Here is a 25122-nt window from a genome sequence, read left to right as displayed (position 1 = left end):
GTCATTATTAGAGAAATGTTAATAATACATTTAGGAAGACAAAAATGTATTGTTATGCTAAATATTATTTCATTTGCCATAGCAAGTGAGGATCAGAACTTCTGTTTTTCCAATGACTAGGAGGTGAAATGATATAACTGTTGATAAGATGTTCTTATAAGTAAGTCTCTTTGGATAGAATGCTCAAGATCAAGGGACTTCTTGAATAGGTTTACTTTTGGGGAGTTCAGTTGCTTGGCTTGTCTATAACTGATTTACCTTCTAAGATGTGCATATAACCAGATAGATGTTTGTGATAGACCACATAAGAATTGGCTATAACTTGTAAATTCCATCTTTACAACCTTATATGTACATCAATATAATCAGACTTTGCCGCTTTGGTCTATCTGAATCTATACTCCTGCCTGCATCAAGTGCAAGAATGCAATCTGTTATTATGTAGAATCAGTGGCTACAGTAGTAGCAAGCACCAGTTACGTATTGTTTAATCAACAGGACATCATACAGCCTTGGCTTGCATGTGCCAATTATGTGGTTGAGTATAATAGGCTAACAAAAGCATCAAGTATTACAAAGTATGTGTTTCTTGGCTGATTATTTACACTTCACAGAAACAAGATTGAGATACTCTCTAATAGAGCAGTCAATACAACAAACAAAACAAAAATTAAAATCTAATGCTAAGATTTCTCAGCATTAATCAAGAAAGTGTAAGTGGCTCGGCCTATTTAAACCAATGTGCATGACTACCCTGACAGATTCAGCAACTATGTAGCAAGGGGTAATGCTGCCCTGTCAGTTCTGCTGGAGCAAAACATTCTTTGCAACAGGCATCCCACAAGGAGTAGCATCCAGCTTTATAGCATTAACATGCATCTTAGTTTTCTGATGATTACCAGTCATGTACTATGTTTAAATTTGCAAACCTACTTACCATATGACCCAATGAGCAATAGCATGCTCACAAAAAAAACTTTAAAGAAGTACTGGCTGCCTTGCCAAGTTGCCTCCTCCCCAAATCTACTTTCCCCATACTGCTGAAACACTGACTACGTGTTGTAGTGATGTAATATTGGATTTTACAATCATTCGACCTTGGTACTCTCATTGCAGTAACAAATTGCTGTACATTCGCAATAGAAAAAAAATGTTTTACAATCATGTTGTTGGTTTTTCAGCAATAAAGTCTTTGTGTGCTTCTTTTTTCTTCTGCTGTTGTCGCACCCACTGCCTGTAGTCCGATAGTGTCTGTATACTGTCACCATAGTAATCATCCTGGAAACTGCCAAAAGATGCAAAACGATGTTTTTCTATTCTCCGTAAGAAATCTTCATCTCTCTATCACAATAAACACATTGTTACACAAGTGTTACTATAATTGAACCTAACAAACACAGCTATGTGCACACACAACATGGGCGCACTTACACAAAGCAAAGTGTCTGAAGCTGTGTAAAGCACAGCTATTGCTACCCAGCGAACCAGTACTGGGATGTTTGTGCATCACTCAGGCACTTGAGTCTTGTGCAGGCAAATCCTCCTAGGGCAGGATTAGCAACCTGTTGGAGGCCCCCAAATAAACACTAGGTACCCATTGATGATACAGCTGGGTGCCCAGTTGATACCATCACCTTTCGTTTACCAGGGAAATGCTCTAGCCACTTGGCTACGCTGCCTCAAACACAACACGTGCATGTAGGTACACATGCACACAATGCATGCACGCACACACACACACACCTACACACACACACACACACACACCTACACACACACACACACACACACACACACACACACACACACACACACACACACACACACACACACACACACACACATGCACACACCTCCACAAACACACCACACCACACACACACACACCACACACACACACACCACACACACACACACACACACACACACACACACACACACACACACACACCACACACACACACCACACACACACACCTACACGCACGCACGCACGCACGCACGCACACCTACACACACACACACACCTACACACACCTACACACACACACACACACACACACACACACACACACACACATGCACACACCTCCACAAACACACCACACCACACACACACCACACACACACCACACACCACACACACACACACACACCACACACACACACACACCTACACGCACGCACGCACGCACACACACACACACACATGGGACACACAACACACCATACAATTACTCAGATGCTAAGTCCCTGTATTCATATATATTACTGGAAGCCAGCTTCTTTAGATAGGGGCAAACTAAAGAATTAACTGTATTCCAATGGGATATAAACTAACACCTGCATTTAATGTGTCCTACTATATGTAAAAAATCAAGAAATATTCTATAAACTCAGGCAATGGTGAGAGTAGTGCTTGGCAATATACCTGGCAATACTGTTTATCATGTTATCATTCTGTGACGGTCTTTGATAAGCAGTACATCGAAATACCAGTATAGGATTATGGGATTGTTTTTAACCCAGCCTTTGGTGTTTAATACACTCAATTTGTTGTTGGTTTACCACACCCTAAACAAACATTGAGGTTGCCTCTTTACAAGTACTTGCCTATTTGTACTGAACTACATTCTTTGGGTTTTTGGGATGCATACCGCTTCATATTAGGTGCAAGAAATGATGTAATAGTCACTGTAACAAGCCAACTATATACCAATATACTGTGATGATTTCCCATCCTGTGTATTCAAATTTAAATACCACCGAGCACTAGATGAGAGTCCATTATCTAAACAAAATATGCATGCATAATTTACTAGTATGTAGGAAATAAGCTAGTCAAACACAAAACTGTAACCAGGGAAGCAAATAAATTACGCTAACCTCTGTTCTACACCAAATTTTTAAGATGATTTGTACCTTCCCATGAAAAATGTTATCCAGAAACCAGCCCTTCATGGTACCTTGCATTGGTTAGGTATAATCAAGCCCACAAAATTCTTTTACTGTATACTCGCAAAATTTCCACAGTATGTAATTTTCACAGTTTTTGCGGTTAGCAAAGCTACCATGAAATTTTATCACGTGAAAACTTATGTGTCCCACAAACTTCAACTCACCTTACTGATAAATTAGTGTGGCTCCTGGTGTGTGATACTGATTGTAGGCATATGTGAACTCAACATATACTTACAGTGTCACACATTCCTAATTAAAGTGGGCGTGGTTCATGAAAGAAGCTAGCCTACTGCAAGACTAGACTATGTTTCAAACAGAGATTGCCGCTACTGTGTTACTTGGTTCAGACGCGTTTTAACAATTTGTATTACACTTGAAGTAAAAACCAATCCAGATCCTCAAAAATCTTCAATCAGGCAACAGTGATCCATGAAATTTAAAACGTGTAAATCCTGACAAAGTACATAACCGTGAAATACATATACCACAAAAATTTCCAGGTATATGGTATTTAGTGGAATTCTCTACTGACTGACTTACTTATTAATACCTTAAGACAGCCATAACTCAATTATATTACTGTATGTTGCTTCAGCTCGACAGGTGCCTTTGGCATACCGCAGCACATACAATCCATGCATCATGGACATACCTTTGTAACCCATTCTTTTCCCTGACAGCACAAAGTGGTAACACAATAATGGACTCAGTTTTTTTGTTGTTTTTTTTGAAAATTGGAAATTGTCTGTAATTTTTGTGGCATTCCTCCACCAGTTGAAGTAAGCAGATTGGCTCAGGCTAGCTTCACGTATCTTTTTCTGTGTGTAGGTGTGTAACAGGCAGAACATAGTTGAAAACTATAGGGCACAAGTTTTGTCATACAATTATATTCTTAACATCTGGTACTCTTCTTCCTCTAATGCAGTGGATTTTGTTACAAAAAAAGCTAACGAAAAATTGTAAGGAAAAATTAGGAATTTTTGCATACAAAAAAACAAACACCTTTGAATTTGGAATATTCTAATTGAACAGTCATTTTTAATGTGCCATTCAAAAAAAGCATCTTCCTTCAATGAGAACCTTCAATATTTTCAAACACACAAAACCTTACATCAGGAGGGAATGCAGGTAGGATGCAGAGATTACACGCTAACTTAAAACAGTAGTTCTATATAGCTACAAGTGTCATTTGAATGTACAAGCATATAACCATTTCGGTATTCCATTAAACACACATTTAATTTATTAATTAATTACCAATTTGACAGCTCAATTAGAGTACTGATCTACTGCATTCACATATATACAGCAAAATTTACTGCACTCCTACTTGTTTCCATACAACCACAAATGTCTACATCGTTGCCTGCAGTTGGCACTGACAAGGGCTATACAATAATATAGGAACATAGCTGCTGGTATTGTTACAAATGTCATGGCCACAAGTGTTGGGAGAGGTTCAACCTTTCTGTTCTTCCAGCATTGTAAACAGGACCATTTGCAACCAAAACTAATGGATGCCATGTTTAGCATTGTGTCACTAAATTGCTACCACGTTTGCTTCTAAAGACAATCAAACTGATCACCACTTCAACTATCACTCCAGAACAGTGAGGCCAGTCACGGGCTACTGCAGAAGCTTACAACTCAAATGACACAGGTGTTCGAGACTATACAGAAACCACACAGTGCTTATACGGTATATCTTTGTATAAAAGCCCGGGCATTTATTTCCTATAAGTAATTATAGCCCCTGGTATTTAATGAGTCCAGCATCTATTCGGGAACAAGCATATTTCTTAGAGCACACGAGGTGCATGATGATTATGATACAGGTTTTTGCAATTGAATTCGGCGACTTTGCAATTGAATTCGTCCCGTTTGCAATTGAGTTCGTCGCTTTTGCAATTGAATTCGTCCCGTTTGCAATTGAATTCGTCGCTTTTGCAATTGAATTCGTCGCCTTTGCAGTTAAATTCGTCCATAACAAGAATGGCAGCTGGAGCAAACATGAAAACATGATGTAGCAGCTGCTACAAGAACTTGTTCAAGTACAACAGTAGTAAACAACTCTTTATAAGGCAATAATTCTTCCTCTACAGCCTCTCCAACAACATTCCAAACTCTACTACGCCATTCGCGATGGGTGTGGTCACTCGCGAGCAAGCTAATTAACTTGTCAGACAGCTATCAACTTCGCGTACTACCAGCTTCAATTACCTTCTAATGTCTCAAGTGTAACTCTCCAAGGCATAAATAGTTCATCTCTTAATGAACGGGTTGGTTTCTTGGAGCCGTTTTGTTTATGACGAATTGTAATGCAAACGCGACGAATTCTATTGCAAAACCGACTAATTCAACTGCAAAAGCGACGAATTCAATTGCAAAACCGACGAATTCAATTGCAAACGGGACGAATTCAATTGCAATACCGACGAATTCAATTGCAATACCGACGAATTCAATTGCAAACGGGACGAATTCAATTGCAAAGGCGACGAATTCAATTGCAAAGGCGACGAATTCAATTGCAAAAACCTGTAAAGTAGAGCTGAGAGTGGTTATAATCAGCTTATAATTTGGAATCAAGCATGTTTATCCAATATATACTGTATAAGCAGAAATTTTGGCAAGCAAAAATTTTGGCGAGCAGAATATTTGGTGCTTGTTAATTAATTTGCATTTGGTGAGAGTTTAATCTGATGAAATGCATGTCTAATAAAGTGGAATCCCACGTGGTAGCAAATTGTGTAGCTAGCTACGTGGCTTCTCGTTTACAAAGATGTATAGACGCCTACCTTGTTGGCCCATGTACTGGAGAGATTCTTTCATGTCAAACGAAGGACAGTAACTTATTCAATCCAGTGCAAAAGCCATCCAAAGTGACATTCTCCATGCAAGATGTCCGCTGCATGTATCTTCCAGCGAAAGAGCAAGACCTTAACTGCAATTACAGAGCATCGTAAAATTGTTTGATTAACCTTCAAGCCATTTTAGATGATTCACTTTTTAAACAGCTTGTAAGCAGTTCCGCTATTCGTGATCAAGCACGTCTGCATGCTTTATCACATTCTTCTGGCACCAGCAGTGGTTGGCTTAAAGCACTTCCACAGCCTGCTTTGGGTCTAGCTATTCCTCCTCACGATTTTACTATAGCTTTATTTTACTGTGGCTTGGCATTCCTTTGTTCCCTTCTTTACCACTCTGTATTTGTCTATCTGTCATTGACCAGTTTGGTGATCATCTGCTGGGGTGCTCTCATGGTTCTTTGAGGATCCAGCGTCACAATGCTTTAGTCTCTATTGTACACCATGCCTTGCTCCAAGATCACCCTGGTGTTCTTAGGGAGCAAGGCATTTCATCTGACCAATCTCGTCCTGGCGACATATACCACCCTGATTTTCATCTTGGTCGTCCTGCCTATTTTGATCTCTCCGTCAGAAGTACCACTCAGTCTGCTGTCATATCTTCTGCTTCTTCTCAGGCTGGGGTGGCCGCTGCTGTTGGTGAGATAGCTAAGGACACTCAATACCAGGACATTGTGAATAATAATGGAGGAGATTTTATCCCTCTTGTATGTGAGACCTTTGGTGTTTGGTCACCATATTCCCTATCAATTTTAGGATCCATAGCTGACAGAACAACTGTTAGAAACAGTTTACCTTGAAAGTTAGCTAGGCACCAACTTCTCCAGCAACTGTCTCTGACTTTGTGGAGGTATAATGCAAAAATGATACTCCACCAGTATTCGCTTACTGCTGAGAACAAATTTCCTGACTTTGACATTGGTTAAGTTAAGTACGTAGCTAGTAATAAGCATATAGTTAGGTAATAAGTAGTAGTATGGTGTAGTTTTCAGTATGTACGTGTGTTTCTAATCCACAATCCGGTAGATTAACCACAGGCTGAGGTTCAGTACATCGTAGTCACTGAAAAATTTACTACTAGCTATTTCACTAAGCATAGCTATTGTACTTTGTATTAGATTTGGCGAAGCCCACTTGGCCATACAATGCACTTCTCTCTTTGACAAACTTAAACATCACCACATTTGGTGAGCTTGCTAGATACAGCACTTCTTACTTAATCTCGTACCTGCTCAATCGGTTAAGATATTAGAAACAATAAAATATGGTGAGATTTACTTTGGCAATTCTGTATGCATCTGCCAAATTGCCAGTTTTAATTTCATGCCAAAATTTCTGCTCAAACTATGGTAGACGCTATATAGCACATGAACATAAGCTTTATAACTTATTTAAACAATTCCAGGTGTGTATTTAATAGCTTAGCTTATAAGTGAGCCACTACATGTATTTGAGACCAGCTTTAATACAAATAAATATAATACTGATAGGGTAGCAACAAGACTCAGTGACAAGATCAAACTCTACAAGCTAAAAACGATTTTTTTTAAACTGGGAAAATGACTGATCAATGCCTACTATATAAGCACTACCACACTTTATACCTGTTGTATTTGCTGATGTTTCTTCTTGTTCACCAGTTTCCATACTTCAGTGTACAATGCTCCACCACCCACAAAACAAACTCCTGCAGCCACCGCTCCTGTCCCAGCTGCCAACATCAAAGGATCCATTCCCCTGGAGAAGACAACAAAAACGTAGCATCTGAGCTACAGTGAAAATGTGGGGCACTTTATAATCAGTTGATTTTATGAAATTAGGGAAAATTGCATTGGTAGCAGCAAGTATAGGGACTCCAGAGGTTGTCTTTTGTGAGAGACTACATTTTTAGTATCCAGTATTCAGAGGGCCATGAAGAAAAGTTGCACTTACATAAGGGATATAACTACCTTAAGTCCTATAGAACCATTTGCAACTGTGATTAAGATTTGATTTAAAATGTATGTTGATCACTCAATATTACTTTAAACATTTTGATTGCTTGATGTCTTACTAAATTCTCATTTTGTTTACAAGCCATTTTTGCAAGCTGTTTGATCTTCTAGTTTAAAGCCTATTTGATCCATTTCAATAAAAACGATCACACTGATGCCATGTTGGTCTGCAAACGGTTCTACATCACCTATCTACATCACACAAAATTCATCATACAGGATAGGCTGTATTTCCTCAGGAGTCATTTCAAACATGTTTGGAGTTAACATGACATTAATAATTGATGATGCCGTCATTCCTCCAAATGCAAATGGTATACCCCACAGCCTAGCCTTCGTTTTATGTGACTTCTTCAGCTTCCTGTACTCTTCAAATGGCATCATCTTTTCGGCTGAACTTCCGGTATCAGGAGAATCAGCAAACGTTCTTAACAAAACCAATCTCGTTTGATTCTGGCACGTACAACATCTCGCAAAAACTCGAGTAATCATGTCGCCCTGAGTTGATGAATTTAGCACACGTGCAAGAGATGCGTTTTTATTAGAATATCCTTACATTGCAGTTTTTTTGCGAAGTGTTTTTCGCTCAACTCTTTGGGAATGGCGGACGCTGGAGACGACCCAAACAAAAGGAGGTGGCTACCTTTAGAATCAAATCCTGACGTAAGTGGTACGTGATACACTGTAGGTATGTAAGCTTGTTCCCTACTATAGGTGATGAATAAGGTGAGGTTTCTTGACTTAGCATGAAGCATTACTGTTCAAACAAGTGTGCAATTAGTACGTGAAGGGCCTTGGTATGAAGCCGGACTATCAGTTTGTGGATGTGTTTGGAATGGACCCTGACCTGTTAGCCATGATACCCCAACCATGCAGTGCCATGTTGCTCTTGTTTCCAATAAATGACAAGGTTGGACCAACTAATGCAACATGTGTACTTGTTTCATTGATGTGGTACCACATTCTCTGACTACAGGTTATTGCACATGAGAAGGAGGTTGAAGAAAGAATTAAGAAAGATGGACAAGTATCATTTGTGTAGTGCATGTTTGTGTGTGCGTGCATCTGTGTTATTTCTCTCTTCGGTACAGTTCTTTAGGCTGTATTTTGTATAGCTAAAATTCAAGAAGTCTTTCTAGATAGAGTCATTGAAGTTTTGGGCCTATAGTACTGATTTGTGGTAATCCAAATTGATGCTAGGTGTCCTCCTAGGTTGTCAGTGCACAGGTGTACTTCATGAAGCAGACAGTCGGCAATGCTTGTGGTACTGTTGGGCTGCTACATTCCCTTGGCAACAACCTGGATTCTATTACATTAGGTAAATGTTGTGATTGTGGGTTTCTATTCTTTTATCCCTGCTATTTCTTTAGGTGATGGTTACTTGAAGACATTTTTTGAGAAGACAAAAAACATGTCTCCTGAAGAGAGAGCACAATTTCTTGAAGCAGATGATGTGAGGATCAACCTGCTAGTGTCAATCTTATTTAATGTCCACCACCTCTAGGAAATAGCTGAGTGTCATGAAGTGAGTGCACAGGAAGGGCAGACAGAGGTATGTTCTTTTTCTTTAGTAGTAAATCCATGCATATGTATTTTCCTTCCTTCTTCAGGCCCCTCCAAGGGACGACCATACTAACTTACACTTTATCAGTTTTGTACACAAAGATGGACATTTATATGAATTGGGTGAGTGAGTAGTACCTTCCATGTAGTGATTTGTACTTTACATGGGTCAATCTGTGAATCATGTGTCTATGTGACATATGGGTGATCTTTTATTGACTGTTCTCAAGTGTCGAGGAATGCTGATTTTAAAATTTTATAGTGCTTCATGTAAAGCTGAGCCCTCAAAAACATTTAATAAACTAATGGATGAATTAAATTACACAAGCTAGATCTTAAAATTTGGCATATGTGTTTACTTATGACCTGCTTCATTCAAATATCTGACATTTTTACAGTATGAGCAATAAATTTTTATGCTATAGAAAAGCCATAATGTACATAGTCTGGTATGACCCTTTCTGAAACTTCTACTGGAACCAAACCACGCATATCTGCTCTCGTACCTTTACTGTCACCACTAATGATCTGGTTGGCTGAAATGTTATTCACTGTATCTTTAAAACCCAGTTTTCTTTTTCAGCTCAACATTAACAGTGTTGTCGCATGTACCAAACTTTAGAACAATCTCTATCAATCATGTTAGCCGATATGTCTCTATCAATCATGTTAGCCGATATGTCTGGGGTAAAAATCAAGCCCTCCTGTCATGAGCTGTTTTTTGAAAACATGGTGTATTTTTAAAAGTAAAAGAGTGTATACAAAGCATTCCATATCACATTAGTACATCGAGTTGTTTTTTTCAGATGGTCGTAAGGACTTTCCTGTTAATCATGGGGCTACCACTGCTGCTAACTTTGTACAGGTGAATGATGTTACATGTTATTTTGTCTTGCTTCATGGACATTATGTCATTTTGTTCATAAGACTGGTTTGAAAGTTTGCCCTTGTGGGAGATAAGTGTCTTAGACCTGTAGTCGCCATGGTAGCCGCACAAACAAGTATAGGCACACCGTTTGATTCTAAAATTTAATTCCCCTTTTTGTGCAAGAAATAACTGTTTGCCAGCTGGCAATGTGTGAATGTAAATTGGTTTGATTTGACTTTGTGGACGTGTTATGTGGGAGGCTGTATATTAACCACGCTACTTTTGGGAAAGTCATGGACATGTACTGGTGCCATCTTGTTGACTTTTGTGATTTAAGCAGTTAAACCTTTTTTATTGGGCCATTTTGATGTCAGTAGCCAGGTGAGCTTGATAATACCAGCCACCTTGGGTCTTATAGTAAGAGTAGAGGTTATTGTTATGTACTCTTGCTTATGGTAAAAGTTGATTCTTGATATGACATGCAACTTATCTCCTATGAAACTGCCTTTGCTACCTATTGTGTGTTGGGTTGATTTTGAAACAGAAATTTTGAAGAGTGCATATTTTGAGAACTCACAAATTTATTTTTGAAAGAGGACAATTAAAAACCTTAAATATGTGGTGTGTTTGGGGTCATACTTCAAATGGCCACTGTAACAAGGTGGTCTTATTAAGGTTACGGGTTACCCAGTAAATAATTTTGTAGGCGCTTTACTTATAGTTCTGTTTTAATCGTTTTGCACGGAAGAACACACTAAAATAACATGGTATATTAACGCACATGTAAAGCGGCGATACACTCAACAAGGGATGCGCTTTTACAGAAATACAGGCACTAAACAGCGAAACTGTTGAGTTGCTATTCATCAAAAACCAGGTTTCATGGGAAGCCACACCATGATATTTAGCATTAATAAGCTATTACTTAGTGATTTCTAGGTCCTCACAAACGAATTGAGTTGTTATCTGATTGTAACAGCACTGTAGTGCACTTGCGGTATTTTATTTCCGTAGCAGAATTAATCGCCATTATCCTTGAAAGATACGATAACTAACCAGCCTCTAGTCAGTTTTCCCACAAAATCTCCACGACAGGACCTAGATAATATAACCACCCATTGACACTGCCATAAAAAATTAGTACTAATTGGCTGACAGCTGCTATTTTTGATGAATAATAACCACATTAAGCAGTAGCGCTAAATGCTGTGGGATTTTACGCTTCACTACCTTTCACAGTAAATTATTAACACTAACTTTGTATGATTCCTCCGCTATTATCACGTGGCTATACAACGCTTTGAAATTAACAACCTTCTCGAGTTTCGTGCCAATATCGCGCATTGAAAAATAACCTATTATTAAGCGCCTAACCCGTAACCTTAATGAGGTGCAGAGGAGAGTGGAAGCAGTTTAAGCAGCACTGTTACAAAACCAATTCATTTTCTGGATTACATAAAATGTGAGAATGATGTAACAAAGTGTGGCATCATTGCTTTGTTTAAAAGAAACAAAAGTTGATGGTTGCAAGAATTGCCACACACAAAATAGCGTTTCATCAGATTTCATGAAGCATAATCATAAAAGCTAGCAATCACCACGTTTTACTGTTGTGACTATTGGGGTTCATGCGATATTCCAAACAAAACTAGGCAATTAAAGTAATATTTTCAAGTAGCGCCTAAAATGCTTCTGCCCTCCTCTGAATGAGATGTGCACTCCACGAGTGAATTTTAACTGAGGACGTTTGACTCTTACAAAAGTCATTGCTATGTTCTTGTTCCCTTCACATAGGATGCTGCTAAAGTAGTACAACAGTTCATGGCCAGGGATCCCACTGAGGTGCACTTCACAGTGGTGGCACTAGCTAAAACTGACTAGAGACTGCAATGTGTCTACCGGTAGAATATAAATTTTAATTGTTATTTTTATTGTGTGTGCATGAATTGGATGGTGTTATTGTGTTGTTTCTTCAGAAGGTGGTTTCTCTTTATCTGTCTTCATTTCCATTTCTAGTCTTTCTTTTGCTCTTACAATCTGTAAAAATAATTTAAAATATCATTTTCAGCTGTAAGGTTTCACCTTGGATTGTAGGTAGAAAGATCCCCCAGATGCCTTATCATTTACTTGGAATAAGTGTTCATAACTCTACAGTGAAGAAATGATACTGTTAAGGGTTTGAACATTAACTTCACACCTTTTTGACAACATCAATATCTGCAATGTCCTTAACATCCAGAATTTTAATGGCTTCCTATCAACAAAGAAACATCCAAATAAGGTAATGTACTCACATCAATACACAATTTAGTATCTAGCTTACTATATTTGGGATTATATGTTAAGGGGAAAACCTGTTAGTGTACTCAACTATGAATAATGATTGGCACTGATGTACAAATTTGTATACATGGGATCTATTGAGATATATTTCAAGTGACAATTTGTAATTGCTTAGCTGTCCATTTTTCTTCCTCAAAATTTAATGATTATCAAGACCAGTCCTGTGCTAAATGACAGATAGCCCAAGTGATCATGAAAATGAACTCAAAAATTGGATAACTTGAAATTTTTTATGTATACGGTAGCAACTATATCAAGTAGGTCCCAAACATAGTTAAGGTGTTGTACAGTGCAAGAGAAGAGCCAACACATTCCTTCAACCCTATAGTACGCTAGGATATACAAAACAATGTTGCAATTATGACACAAAATTTCGTGAACACTGCTCCAAGCATATGCCATGAACCATTCATATGTCAGAACTTGTTGTGAACATTCATGAACTAAGTAAGTTGTATAGAGCTGCACAGCTATTTAGACAGTTTGGTAAATTTAGTTCATGAACAGTTCGTGAATTCACTGACAAGTGAGCCTTCATGAAAGTTCATGACAAATTTAGAGCATATGTAATAAAGTTTTGTTGTTTTTGTAACTCTACTGTACTTGCCACAATATAGCTAGGCTTATCAACTCTCTGCATCACAGACAGTTAGTTACGTAACTAAAATAATTCTACATATAACTTGGTAAATGGTCTGAATAGCACTAGGTCTGAAACAACAACCACAAGCTTCAATATGTTGCGTATGGTCAGTAGAAGACTGCAAGAATCTGCCTGCTCATTATGCTGTGAACCACAAACAGTTAACTTGAGACTCTAGAAAGTAATTGGAAGGTGGTTGTACACGAAAGACCCATACATGAAGCCGCTAGTTGTATGACAAGTTAACCACAAGTGACCATGCCCACCTCTAATGGCAACGGGATTGACGGGAATGTTGCTGGAAAAGCTGTACAGGAAGAATTTTCACAAGTTGTGTACTACTGTTGTAGCTGTAAGGTCTTTTAACAGCAACTACTGTACACCTTTGTTGTGTTTTTTTCTAGCTGCTAATCTTGTTACACAGGTGAATGTGAGAAATTTCATTTCCCAAAGGGAACCAAAATGATGACTTGTTTAAAGATTTAAGTTACAATACACTCAAAATTATGCCATTAGATACCAACTGCATAATATGTAGCTAACTGTAGCTATAGACGCATGCGACCTAAGACATGATCCGGCAAAAGTTGCTACGGCTTCAGATTTCTGGGGAAAAGTAAGGGCAAAAGTATCAAACATTCTATTGCAAAAACCTTCCCTAAACAGAACCAGTCACTGGGTTATGTACTTTTACCTACTAACTCACTTTGAAGTACCAATAATCGAACTTTCAGTATGATTCCTGCACAATAACATTTTTAATTTTTTGAGCGCATACAATTTTTGCCCTCAAAAATGGAGTGCACAATATCTTATAAGTGCCATGTCCTAGATCTCAAGGCGTCTATAGCTACATACAATATTCGTCGAAGCTTCAAATGTTATATTCAAACATAGATAATACAGTAAGCAATGGTGACGTCAGTACCAACAATCCTTGTTACAGGTTTGGTTATGAGTTCAGTAGTTGACAGAATCTGCATTCAGTTCACAAAATAATTATATCCTTCATATAAATCTTCAACTATTGTGGACTTAGAAAAATTTCTCCTACCTTGTAAGGATCCTTAGTAATAGCGCCACAAAAATTATTGGTGCCACGCCTACGCAACCATAATGATGAAGTTCAAGACAAACTGATTCCATACTGCCATGATTTGATAAACACCCAATGTAATTGTGAATAGAGAACTGTCAGTGTCAAGGTAATTCAGGAAGAACCCAAGTAGAGCAAGCGAGATATAGCCACTCAAAGTCTGGACCCATAACAAGGATTCCCCGTACATAAAACTATTAGTTCCTATGGGAATGACATCACCATTGCTAATCCCTATTTCATACCTTAAAATCGACATTCATTTACGCATTAGTTATAGCATGACCCACTTACAAATATATAATCTCCAAATCACGCCAAGAGTAGGATCTAGCCATGCAAGACTAGTTATGCCCTGTTACCAAGCAGTGTGGGAATACCATTTAGCTAAACAACTTACATCCAGAGACATTCCTGTAGAAGTGTTTGCTTTGATGGTTTCCTCGGCATCAGTAGACCTGTTGGCAGCTTGTTCAGTTGCTGCCCTTCGAGCTGCAGTCATGGCTACAAGATGAAAACAATTATCTTGAAGGAACTATGGTCAATATTGTACCCACCTTGCATTTCATTTCGCAGAGCTTGTGTGAAGGCCCTAGCAACCACTGAACCGCCAGCCACTATCAGCTGGGCTATCCAACGTGCCTGAAGATTAAAATATAATCATTTGTATACTATAGCATCTTACAACAGTGTAGAATTAAATGATGTAATCGTTTTAAGTGCACAGTGGGTGTCACGTGCATTTAAAACACACTTTTAATCTTACAAAGTAACATTTAAATACTCTAGTACATATACTAATGCTTACCACCATCCCGAGAAAGTTCTATTTCGTTTAACAACTGGCTTGTCACAAAGGGCACAATGCGGCACGATATCAATCAATCGTAAATACAACTGGATTTACAGAAATACATAACTGAATTCGCTATTCTATCTAAAGCCCTCCACCAATTAGCACAATGGCAGAGAAGGAAAGGTCGACGGTGAGCAAAGAGTTTATAAAGGAGCACATTGATGGGAGGGAAATTGATCTGAGTATGTGCAGTCTCACTAAAGTGCCCGTCAAAGAACTAGTGAGTGATGGTGTATTAATAAGAAGCAATTTTTATATTGTTTGTGAAAATACAGAGTAGTTTTTCACATGGAGTGGTCTTGGATCTCTCTCGTAATTCTCTCAAAAGTTTACCTGTAAGATTCTATTGTGCTTGCTAATTGGATTATACACATATTTAATTTAGACATGCAGTATTGACATGCTATTTTGTATATTGTATTTCAGGATAACTTTGCTACACTAACACATTTAATATCACTGGATCTTAGTAAAAATTCGTTGACAGAGTTGCCAGAAAATTTTGGCAGTCTGTCACTCTTGCAGAGAATAGATTTATACAGTAACAAGCTGAAGGGATTGCCGCTGAGTTTTGCACAGCTGAAGCAGTTAAAATGGTTGGATTTAAAGGGTAATTTGTTGGAGGCAGAATTAGCAGAAGTGGCAGGAACCTGTGTGGATGAGAAGGAGTGCAAGGAGTGTGCACAGAAGGTGAGACATTCTTTAATGTTTACCGAATATGGTAAAGGGGAATTTGCAATCTCCAAATCCTCCCACCCAAAAAAAAAAGATACGGTTTTGCACACCATCAGTTTTTGTCGTATTGACCTAAAGCACTTTGAATCAAGTGGTAATGCCTGTTATTCTGAACTCTGTATATATGTATCTCCTGGTTACAAGTCAAGCAGGTGGTAGCATTGTACAGCTCACCTTATATGTTAACATCAGAGGAGGTTGAACACGCTTTAAGCGTCCTTAAAATAAATTTACAAAACTGTTTTTTTACGTAAACAGTAGTCTTCATATAAAACAGTGAGACATCATCATTTCTGTTTATGGATGCGTACACAATCAGTCTTATGAAGTTATACACAGGAAAAAATGGTTTAGTGTTTAGCCCTAAGCGCTTTTGAAAAACAATGTATATATTCTTAAAGTCTACATGAAGAGTAATAGATCATGTATATCGAGTTTGCCCCAGTCAACTCCATCATTTACTTATTTTGTATTGCAACTATATTTTAGCTCCCTCATCTTTGCCTCATTTTTTAAAATCCATCTATCACTTGGTCTGTAGACTATATACTAAATTGTGCTACCACATTTCTTGTGTACATATGTGTAGGTGCTGAAATACATGAAGGAGGCTGCTGCTGATGCAGAAAGAGAGAGACAAAAGGAACTCGAGAAGCAGAGAAGTGAGTTGAATAGAATACTTTGATGGATAATATGTTCCAGTTCAGATGAAGAGAGTAACAGATTTCTGTCACTGACATTGTAGCTGTAGTGTACATTTGACCATTTCAAAATTGTTTGTCAGTTTGCAGTGTAGATTGAAGTTGAGATCATAAATTCACCTGGTCACTGTAGATTATAAAAACCTCATTAATAGAGACACCTTGTATACTGAGGTGGTCTTATTAATGAGGTCATGAAGTACACCTTAGCTATGTGTGGGACCTACTTGACATGGTCACTACAACGAGGTTGTAAATCTCAAACCAAAAGGTGGCCAGCTCAATAGTTTGACATTTTCTACAGTAAATCAGGAAAAATTTGGCATAGAAAATTTTCAACGCAACATTTTTGTCACTGGCATAATCAACAAAAAAAATTTTCGATGATGGAATAACTATTCGTATGTACAAATATTTCGTTGTTTAATTTTCGTCAATACAGCTAGTGACGAAAATAATTTTGATCACAATTTTTTCCTGATTTTATTTCCCATTTGTTTTATCCCAAGTGCTAAAGAAACAAGAGGCAGCTGAAGAAGAGAGGAAGCAAGCAGAGGCAAGGAAGCAGCGAGCAGAGGAGAAAAATCGACGGAAAGAAGAGTATAAAAAGTTGCAAGCATTAAAGAAAGCCCAGGAGGAAGATATCGAAGATGAAGGTATTAAAAGTGTGTATAACCAAGCCTACAAAACACTTGTCTCTGTGAACATACAGTATGCGTAAAAATTACGCCAGTGTTTCTTTGGTTTGGTGTGTGTATCCATAACATGTTCCCATTTTCTTTATCAGAGGAAGAAACTGAGGAAGTCACTGTAGAAGTCAAGAAAAGAAGTGTGGGAAAATTAGGTAATTCAATTTTAACAAATGCACCAGTGAATTCAATAAATACATTGATATTTGGTGAAATCAATAAATTCTTTGAATATTTAATGAAATTATCCATTATTTGTTAAATTTACTCAGTATCTTGTGGATTACCACCAATAATTGACAAAATCATCAAATATTTTGGCTAGTCACAGTTTTATTGAACTTGATTTCATGCTCATCTTTTCATACAGAGCTCTGTTGTTTGATTATGACTGTGATCGTGATGGTGGTAGCAATCTTCCTTGGCTTCATGGTGACTTATTGCTACGATAGTGGAAGAAACAGGTGTCCCCTGCTCAAAGAAGCTATGAATGTTACTGGTATTATGACTTATATTATGTAACACACACACATTCACTGGTATATCTACCATTAAAAATTCAATTGTAGACTGTTTTTATACGTATAAAAAGACAAATATGTGCCTCATATTATACTTAGTAGATAAATATACACATCTTATGAAGGCTTATACAATACATACAAAAGCAAGAATATAATTTAAAAAGTGACCAAAATCAAATTACAATTAATGTACACCTAATATTAACGGTAGGGGTGTCTCGGTGGTGCTGGTGGAGGCCGATTGTCTATTGAGTCATTCCAACGTGGAGACCTAGAATCACTAGCTGATGATGAAGAACTGCTGTATCTTGGAGGAAGGGGTGGCTGCGGTTCAGAAACTGGTTGAGAAAATCGATAGGTTTTAGCCCTCAATTGGTCTGCTGTTGGAAAATCAAAATCGTCTTCTACTTCCCTGATTGGCTTCTTACATGTTGGCGGAGGCAATGGCTTCCGTGAACCAGCTTTTCTATCAGCTGGTGAAACACTCTTTTCCGCTTCAAACATGTCTCTTTTAGAACTAGTACGTCCAGGTGGTAAGGGTGGGGGAGGGGAATCCCCTTCCTTTTCCCGCCATTTTCCTCTATCCCTAACAGCTGGTCTTTGCTCTGTAGACAATGGAAAGGATTTATCAAATCGATGTCCACTGGGTACAGCAGTTTCTGTAGGAAGTGGATATGGTTTATCAAAACGACGCTCATTTGCTACGGCAGGTGCAGTTTCTGTAGGTAGTGGATAAGGGTTATCAAATCGATCTTTGCTTGCTTTTTTCTGTTCCAACCATGGAGGGTCTTGCACAGGCAGGGAAGGTTTTGAGTCTCTCTTTTGCTTCAGCCATGGTGGATCTTGTACAGGCAATTGTGGTTGCTTCTGTCTCCAACTAGGACAAGCAGAAGGATTGTCAGAACTTGAATTATTTTGTGGTTTGGATCCTGAAACTTTGCCACTATGTGAAGGAGGTTTGGGTGACGTTGCTTTAGATGGGATTGTGGGAGGTTTATCAAGGCCAGTGTTCTATAAGTGATACAAAAACAGTTAATATAATTTCATGCCATGTACTGTACAAACTAAACCTTCCACCCACTCCCAGGAAATTTTACATTTCAGATTGCTTCTGGTGCATTCTCAGGTACCTGAGTATGACCAGAAGTAAGTTTATTACTGTTCTGGTCTGCTTGGTACAGTTCTCAGCATATAGTTTTAAGAAAAAGTTTAAATGAAAGTCTCACAACAACTGCAATGAAATATATGTGATTGAGTCTGACAAAACTAGCCTTATCATACACCACAATAGTAGTGTATAGTAGGGACCACAAAGGAGTAGGCGTAGCCCACGAAACAACATCACCCAAAAAGCAGCCTCAATTTTCCCAGACAATGATGAGGCAGTATTGGTTAAGTAAAACTAAGCCCAAACAAGCTTTCAGATCGACCCGAAACGCTTTCCACAAGTTGCTACGGAATTTTAAATTTTTTTTATTCAACGGAATTTTCTACTGACTGACTGACTGATGCCTTCAGACAAGCGTAACTCGATAACGGCTAAGGCTACGTGCTTGATTTTTTCACTGTTCAACGTCGCTTCAGCCCGAGAAGTGCCTTTTGGCATACCGCAGTATGTACAATGCATTCTTCATGGACTTACCAGTGTCCTCCTTTGTGTCCCATTCATCTTTGCTGACAGCGAAAAGTGTCAATTTAGTGGTAGCACCCCTTCGTAATGAAAATCGTCCATATTTTTCAAGTGCCTACTTCAATTGCAGAGGTGTTTTAAAACAGTTTTTGATTCGTACTGCTGTGTAACAGGTTGAACATAGCCAACAACGAAGCGTAATGGATACTTCACTTTCCAGACAATAATTTATATAACTGGGGCGCATGGCACCAACCCTTTCTTTCGGTATGCGTGGGTTGCAGAGATGCTTTTCGAACAGCTCTTGATTCATACTGCTGTGTAACGGGTTGAACATAGCTGACAACAGCCCGTAATGGATACGTCACTTTTCAGACGATATAGCTGGGACGCGGCACCATTTCAAATGCAGTATGCGTCACCAATCATAATAAAATTATTTACAAAAAAGTTAACAAACAAATATTTCAAAAAATTTGGAATTTATAACTAGAGTAGGGACCATAGCACATCGATAAAAAGTACTGAAACAAGCTGGAGTAGTGCACGATATTAGATCACAGTTAAACAATAAGAAGTGTTATATCCCTACTGTGCATTTCCATTATGGTATCTGGAGCACAGTAGGGATATAACACTTCTTATTGTTTTACTGTGATTTAATATCATGCACTAATCCAGCTTGTTTCAGTACTTTTTATCGATGTGCTATGGTCCCTGCTCTAGTCATAAATTCCAAATTTTTTTGAAATACTTGTATTATAGCCTTTCAAATTAACAATTTGTGAGCAAGGTGGGAATTCGAAACTTTTTCAGGTTAAAGCTGTTGCATAGCAAACAAAAAGGTGGGAAAGTTTCAAACTTGGATGTCTGAAAAGGCTATAAAAGTGGTTTTGTCACACTGAGTCTCATATGAAGTGTGTATTTTGGTAGTTACAGTAGAGGGGAGGGAGTTTGTCAATGGAAGGGTTAATAAAGCCCTGCTTCATAAACTGACCTGGTCATTAGGTTAGTCTCAGGGTGTCCATATTTACACAGGTTCAAATGTACACGCACACGCACACATGCACACCTACCTGATAAACAGGTTTTGAATGGACTGTCGGTGGTGTAGGCCTGGTAGGTTCAAAAACTGAATCGCTATCCTCCTCAACTTTGTTTTTCCGTCTCTTTAGTTTATCCATTAGCTCATTACTGGTGCCCCCTGTATCAAATCGTTGGCCAGACATCTTGCGACTTGATGGTGGAGTCAATGGCTTTCGAGCAGTGACATGATGAGTTGGTGTTTTCTCCTTCATTGACGGAGACCGATGGGGCAGAGTAAATGACTTTGGAGAATACTTTGTCGGTTGTAAGTCTTTTCCATTCAGCGTGTTGGTGTTCATGTAACCAGGACCACTACCTAGAGCTTGTGGTATTTGTCGCATCGATGCAGCCGGGATTGTTGGATCAATATATTCATCATCATCTTCTTCATTATGATCAAACATGCCACCCCCAGATGATGATGTGACTGGTGCTCCACCATAATCATGAACTGAGGCGGGACGGATTCTCCTATCAACTGATGGGTAGTGATACTCCAGGACACCACCTTCATCTGGTGGTAGTGGGCCTACGCTAGATGGGGCAATGTATTCCTCATCATCTCCTTCATCACTCATGTCTTCATAAATCCCTCTCTCTTCCTCTTTCCTTTTCTCTTCTGATATTGGCTTGGGTGGGGGAAGAGGGGGTAGAGTTTTCTTCTGTTTCGGTACATTTCCTGTCAGTGGATTAGCTGTGTGTATGTGGCAAAGAAAACAATGGCAATATAACAGTGCTAAACAAATAGTTTTGATTGTATACTAATGACTAGCTTATCAAAACTACAAGTAGGTCTAGTTTTGTATTAGTCTTTTTATCAGAGAGGACTCTTCAAGAAAGGAATCATTCAAATGGGAACACAGATGTGTGTTTGTGTGTATATATGTAGTGTTGCATGTTTCATGCACACATGCCTGTGTGTATAGTGTAGTAAAGTGTGGAACAGAGAAGTGCGTGCATGCATGTCCACTTCATATATGATTTCCGCAGGCACATGTAGAGAGGTTCTGTGCTTTTATTGACATTGGAGGGGGGGAGGGATATTATGATTTTATTAAAGTTATTTCCTTTGGCCTCTCTTTATATTCCTCCAATTGGATTTGGGCCTTTTGGGGGTTACTTGGGGAGGGTTTATTACTTGCCGACAAGTGGATTTCAAAACAATTGGTAGCATATTCATCTGTTGCACATACGGGAGTCATTGTACTTTCTTTAGTTTTAGTATATGATAAGTAGTAGGAGGTTTTTATTTAACGCTGGCACATGGATTGGCTGGTTAGTCCTGCCTTGTTTATTGCTGTTACATTGTGCATGCATGTGTGTCAGGGCTGGAACGAAGGTCAAATTTTACCCTCCGAAGCTTGAAAGAAAGCCACCAAAGTTTCAATGGTTATGTCATGGTAGTAATTAGTGATCATAACTGATGGGCATACACCCATACATGGTCTCACATTTTGTTGCAGCTGTAGTACCATGAATTTCTGTCAATGATATTTGCATGCTTCCTAGAATGCACATGACTTTTGACTGATTAGATATGGCAGTATCCATAGTAACGAAGCTTAGTAGGGGTAAAACCACGATCGATAGTTACAAAACCTCCAAAGGTTCCAAGCCTACATGCTAGCACCTGTAAATGATATTGCACCTAATACACTAGAAAAATTAACTATTTACATATTTGTAGATTAAGTTCTACAATAACACACTAGTCACACTTCCCATTTCTTGCAGACACACTACTATGTATTCTTATTATACTAATACTAAATGATCATCTTTCTTGATAAAGGACTCTTCAAATTATGGGACCACAATACAAACACCACATTAACAGCTCAGGAACAAAACTTCATAATCCTTTATGGTTTTACCTTTACTTTTTCACACATAATAAACAGGTTTTTAAAAGGCCTGTTCTACAAGTTGGACATACACTGCATATAAAGGACAATGTACATTTGACCTCTCTATAAAGAACAGTTCTTTAAACAGTCCCTTTGTCTATAAGCCTCCAACACAATTCTAAAATAAAAAGACAATCTCCTTTACAGTAAAATGTTGTCAAAATCAGTCCCAAAACTACTCTAGAGATTTCACTGAATTGGTTTATACTTTACAATCATTCATATGCCAGCAAACATCAACAGGTTCTGATGTAAGTATGGGTAAGAGTTTTGTAGCAAGATAAGACAATGCTATTTTTCACAACTTACATATTCCACAGAGATCACAAATGCAATCAATCCAGCTGGTACGATCATTTTCAGTGCTGGCTTGCAACTCATGGCTATAACCACCCAGGATTTGGACAGTGAACCTTGTTGACGTGTAGTTGTCTGGTTCTATCTCTTGACAGCGAACCAAGTTGATGCTCTTTTTAACACCACCATATTTGCCTATGCCGGTCAAATCAATCACCTTGTTGTCCCAAAGCTCACATTCATACACCTGGTTCTGTGATAACAGATAAAAGATTGTTGCTGATTCATGTTTGTTATGACCACAAATAGTCATCAATATTAAAAATAAAAATCCCCAACCATAGAATATGAAAGGAAGCCCAACATGTACACAGACACATGGTTGAACAGTGACTACATACACTAACTAGTGCTGTTTAATTTCAATATCCCATACTGGGGAAAATCTTTTAGAAAAAAGTTTGCTTCCTGGTTTTTTGGTGGAAAATTCCAACTGATGCAACAACCAAGCTAGGTGGGAGTATTACATAAGGCAAGCAGTGATTTAGTGTTATAAAAACAGTTTAGTAATTGAATCATGCACAAGGCTACAAAGGTTTAGAATTACAAAATTAGTGGTTGAGTCATGTAAAGCTTCTACAAATCCCTCTCAATTTCAAAGGTGCTACACCTATCGTTACAACCATTTACTGAATAGCAGCTGAGACCAACAAGTTTTATTCAGAGTTTGTAACAACTCATTGTTTACGAAAACTTCAATACAAGCAGCATCATTGATTGATCAATCAAACTATACAAGTTTAGTAAATATTGTCTGTAGTGAGTTGTACAAACTTCCAGGGTCTATATTACTAATTTATAGTCATGAAAAAAATAATAATTAAGCCTTTCCAATTCTTTAAACCATTAATGGCCAAAAACATACATTAAAGCTAAGAGCGAAGTGAAGAACTCCCAAATCAACCTGGAGACCAGGGGCAACATTCATGTCAAAGACCAAAGAATATAACACCAGCCATCTTGAAAGCAATACCATGCCCCATTTCCTAACAGAGAATTTACACAGCTGACATCTAACACAAGGTCCTAAACCAAAACTCTTGGCATTTAAATGTGTAAATTAAACCCACATTTTAAAGAATGGAATTCCCAAAAGGTGTTTGGTATATTATGAAGTCCCACAAATAAGAGCTACATGCCACATCTGTACTGGGCAATCATACCAGGGTTTTATAAATCTATGGGGCATAAAAAATGGCCCACACAGTCAAACCAATTATGTAACATTTATTTTACAACAAAAAAAAAAGATAAGGCAACTCCCCGGCAAGTCTTTGTCAACACCGTTACGTTACGTACAAAATTACACTTAATGCAGTGCTAGATAGTAAGGTAAGAGGTAACGCTTACCTCTAGCACACAACGTAGCATACCATTAATGTTTTAAACTTGGGGCTTCAAGTCAAAGGCGCGAGTATATTTTACAGCACGCAACCTCATTCCCCATCAGTTAATAATGACATCACGCTACACATCACTAACACTACACTAAACTGTACCTTCTTTTTGCCGCCAGGTTCGCTATAAGTCAGTCTGCCCTTCTTTAGGACAGACATGTTTTAGTTGGGTGTTTCGCTGTGCAAGTCCAGTTGCCTCGTAAATTTACGTTTATTATAAAATAAGATCTCGTGATCCTCGTAGTGTTCTGACCACACCCACTGTTTTCAAAGGAAGGCTGCTCATTATATAATTGCCACGAAGTCAATAAACTAAGCTGAGATGCTCCAGATCGAGGGGTATGCAACATGCAACTCCCTCAAGAACCCGAGTTAAAATCTGAAACGCAGCATCCCGTGTGCTTCTTCATGGAAGGATTGAAATAAGGAAATGTACTACGAGAACGGAGAAAGGTAAATTTTGGAAAGCTCTAAGCTTATCTTAGGCCACTCCAAATAAATTCTCTGTTTCCCGTCCTGAACTCAGGCATATTTGCATGCGGGCGGGCGGTCCATTTCCATTATTTCATTATAAGATTGGCTAGATTTTCAAGCCATTATTTGCCTGGCACAGCCAAAAAGGCTGCATAAAAGCATGCTTAAGCTTGTTCCTTCCTTTGTAGTTGCAAAAATAACACAAACGTGAAGTTTGTGCTGACTTGATAGCACTGCTGACACGTGAGCTGACACTGTTTCAAGAACCTATCAGTATGCAAGAATAACCGGAAAATAATGGAAGAATACGGAATAATGGAATATTTAGAGTTGGCAGTAACCAGATGCGGGCGGTGGACGGGAAACAGAGAATTTATTTGGAGTGGCCTTATAGGTCAAATTATTATGGGCGTGGAATATAAATTACTTAA

General features: G+C 38.4%; 5 protein-coding genes across 5 annotated transcripts; 2 read left to right on the top strand and 3 right to left on the bottom strand.

Moving 5' to 3' along the window:
* Positions 1–1075: 1075 nt before the first annotated feature.
* LOC136237511 (uncharacterized) lies at positions 1076–8395 on the bottom strand. Its single transcript, XM_066027686.1, has 3 exons — positions 8040–8395; positions 7433–7565; positions 1076–1341 (listed from the first exon to the last, which is right to left on the bottom strand). Exons 1-3 carry the CDS (start codon positions 8312–8314, stop codon positions 1162–1164), a joined length of 588 nt encoding a protein of 195 aa, XP_065883758.1. The 5' UTR covers positions 8315–8395; the 3' UTR covers positions 1076–1161.
* On the top strand, positions 8277–12178 carry LOC136237513 (ubiquitin carboxyl-terminal hydrolase isozyme L3-like). The gene is made up of 10 exons (XM_066027688.1): positions 8277–8485; positions 8537–8548; positions 8604–8732; positions 8799–8849; positions 9035–9140; positions 9193–9275; positions 9327–9374; positions 9433–9508; positions 10192–10250; positions 12048–12178. Exons 1-10 carry the CDS (start codon positions 8423–8425, stop codon positions 12132–12134), a joined length of 714 nt encoding a protein of 237 aa, XP_065883760.1. The 5' UTR covers positions 8277–8422; the 3' UTR covers positions 12135–12178.
* Positions 12163–15278, bottom strand: LOC136237512 (mitochondrial import inner membrane translocase subunit tim16-like). The gene is made up of 6 exons (XM_066027687.1): positions 15144–15278; positions 14893–14977; positions 14736–14839; positions 12451–12507; positions 12336–12401; positions 12163–12290 (listed from the first exon to the last, which is right to left on the bottom strand). Exons 1-6 carry the CDS (start codon positions 15147–15149, stop codon positions 12210–12212), a joined length of 399 nt encoding a protein of 132 aa, XP_065883759.1. The 5' UTR covers positions 15150–15278; the 3' UTR covers positions 12163–12209.
* On the top strand, positions 15232–17924 carry LOC136237510 (leucine-rich repeat-containing protein 59-like). The gene is made up of 7 exons (XM_066027685.1): positions 15232–15411; positions 15467–15526; positions 15618–15881; positions 16516–16588; positions 17137–17283; positions 17415–17471; positions 17687–17924. The coding sequence occupies exons 1-7, from the start codon at positions 15298–15300 to the stop codon at positions 17836–17838; spliced, it is 867 nt and encodes a 288-aa protein (XP_065883757.1). The 5' UTR covers positions 15232–15297; the 3' UTR covers positions 17839–17924.
* On the bottom strand, positions 17875–24452 carry LOC136237509 (serine/arginine repetitive matrix protein 1-like). The gene is made up of 4 exons (XM_066027683.1): positions 24320–24452; positions 22773–23013; positions 20547–21250; positions 17875–18851 (listed from the first exon to the last, which is right to left on the bottom strand). The coding sequence occupies exons 1-4, from the start codon at positions 24374–24376 to the stop codon at positions 18042–18044; spliced, it is 1812 nt and encodes a 603-aa protein (XP_065883755.1). The 5' UTR covers positions 24377–24452; the 3' UTR covers positions 17875–18041.
* Positions 24453–25122: the final 670 nt, after the last annotated feature.

This window comes from Dysidea avara, chromosome 11 (assembly GCF_963678975.1).
Source record: "Dysidea avara chromosome 11, odDysAvar1.4, whole genome shotgun sequence".
Lineage (NCBI taxonomy): Eukaryota > Metazoa > Porifera > Demospongiae > Dictyoceratida > Dysideidae > Dysidea > Dysidea avara.
This window is presented reverse-complemented; position numbering and strand designations above follow the sequence as displayed.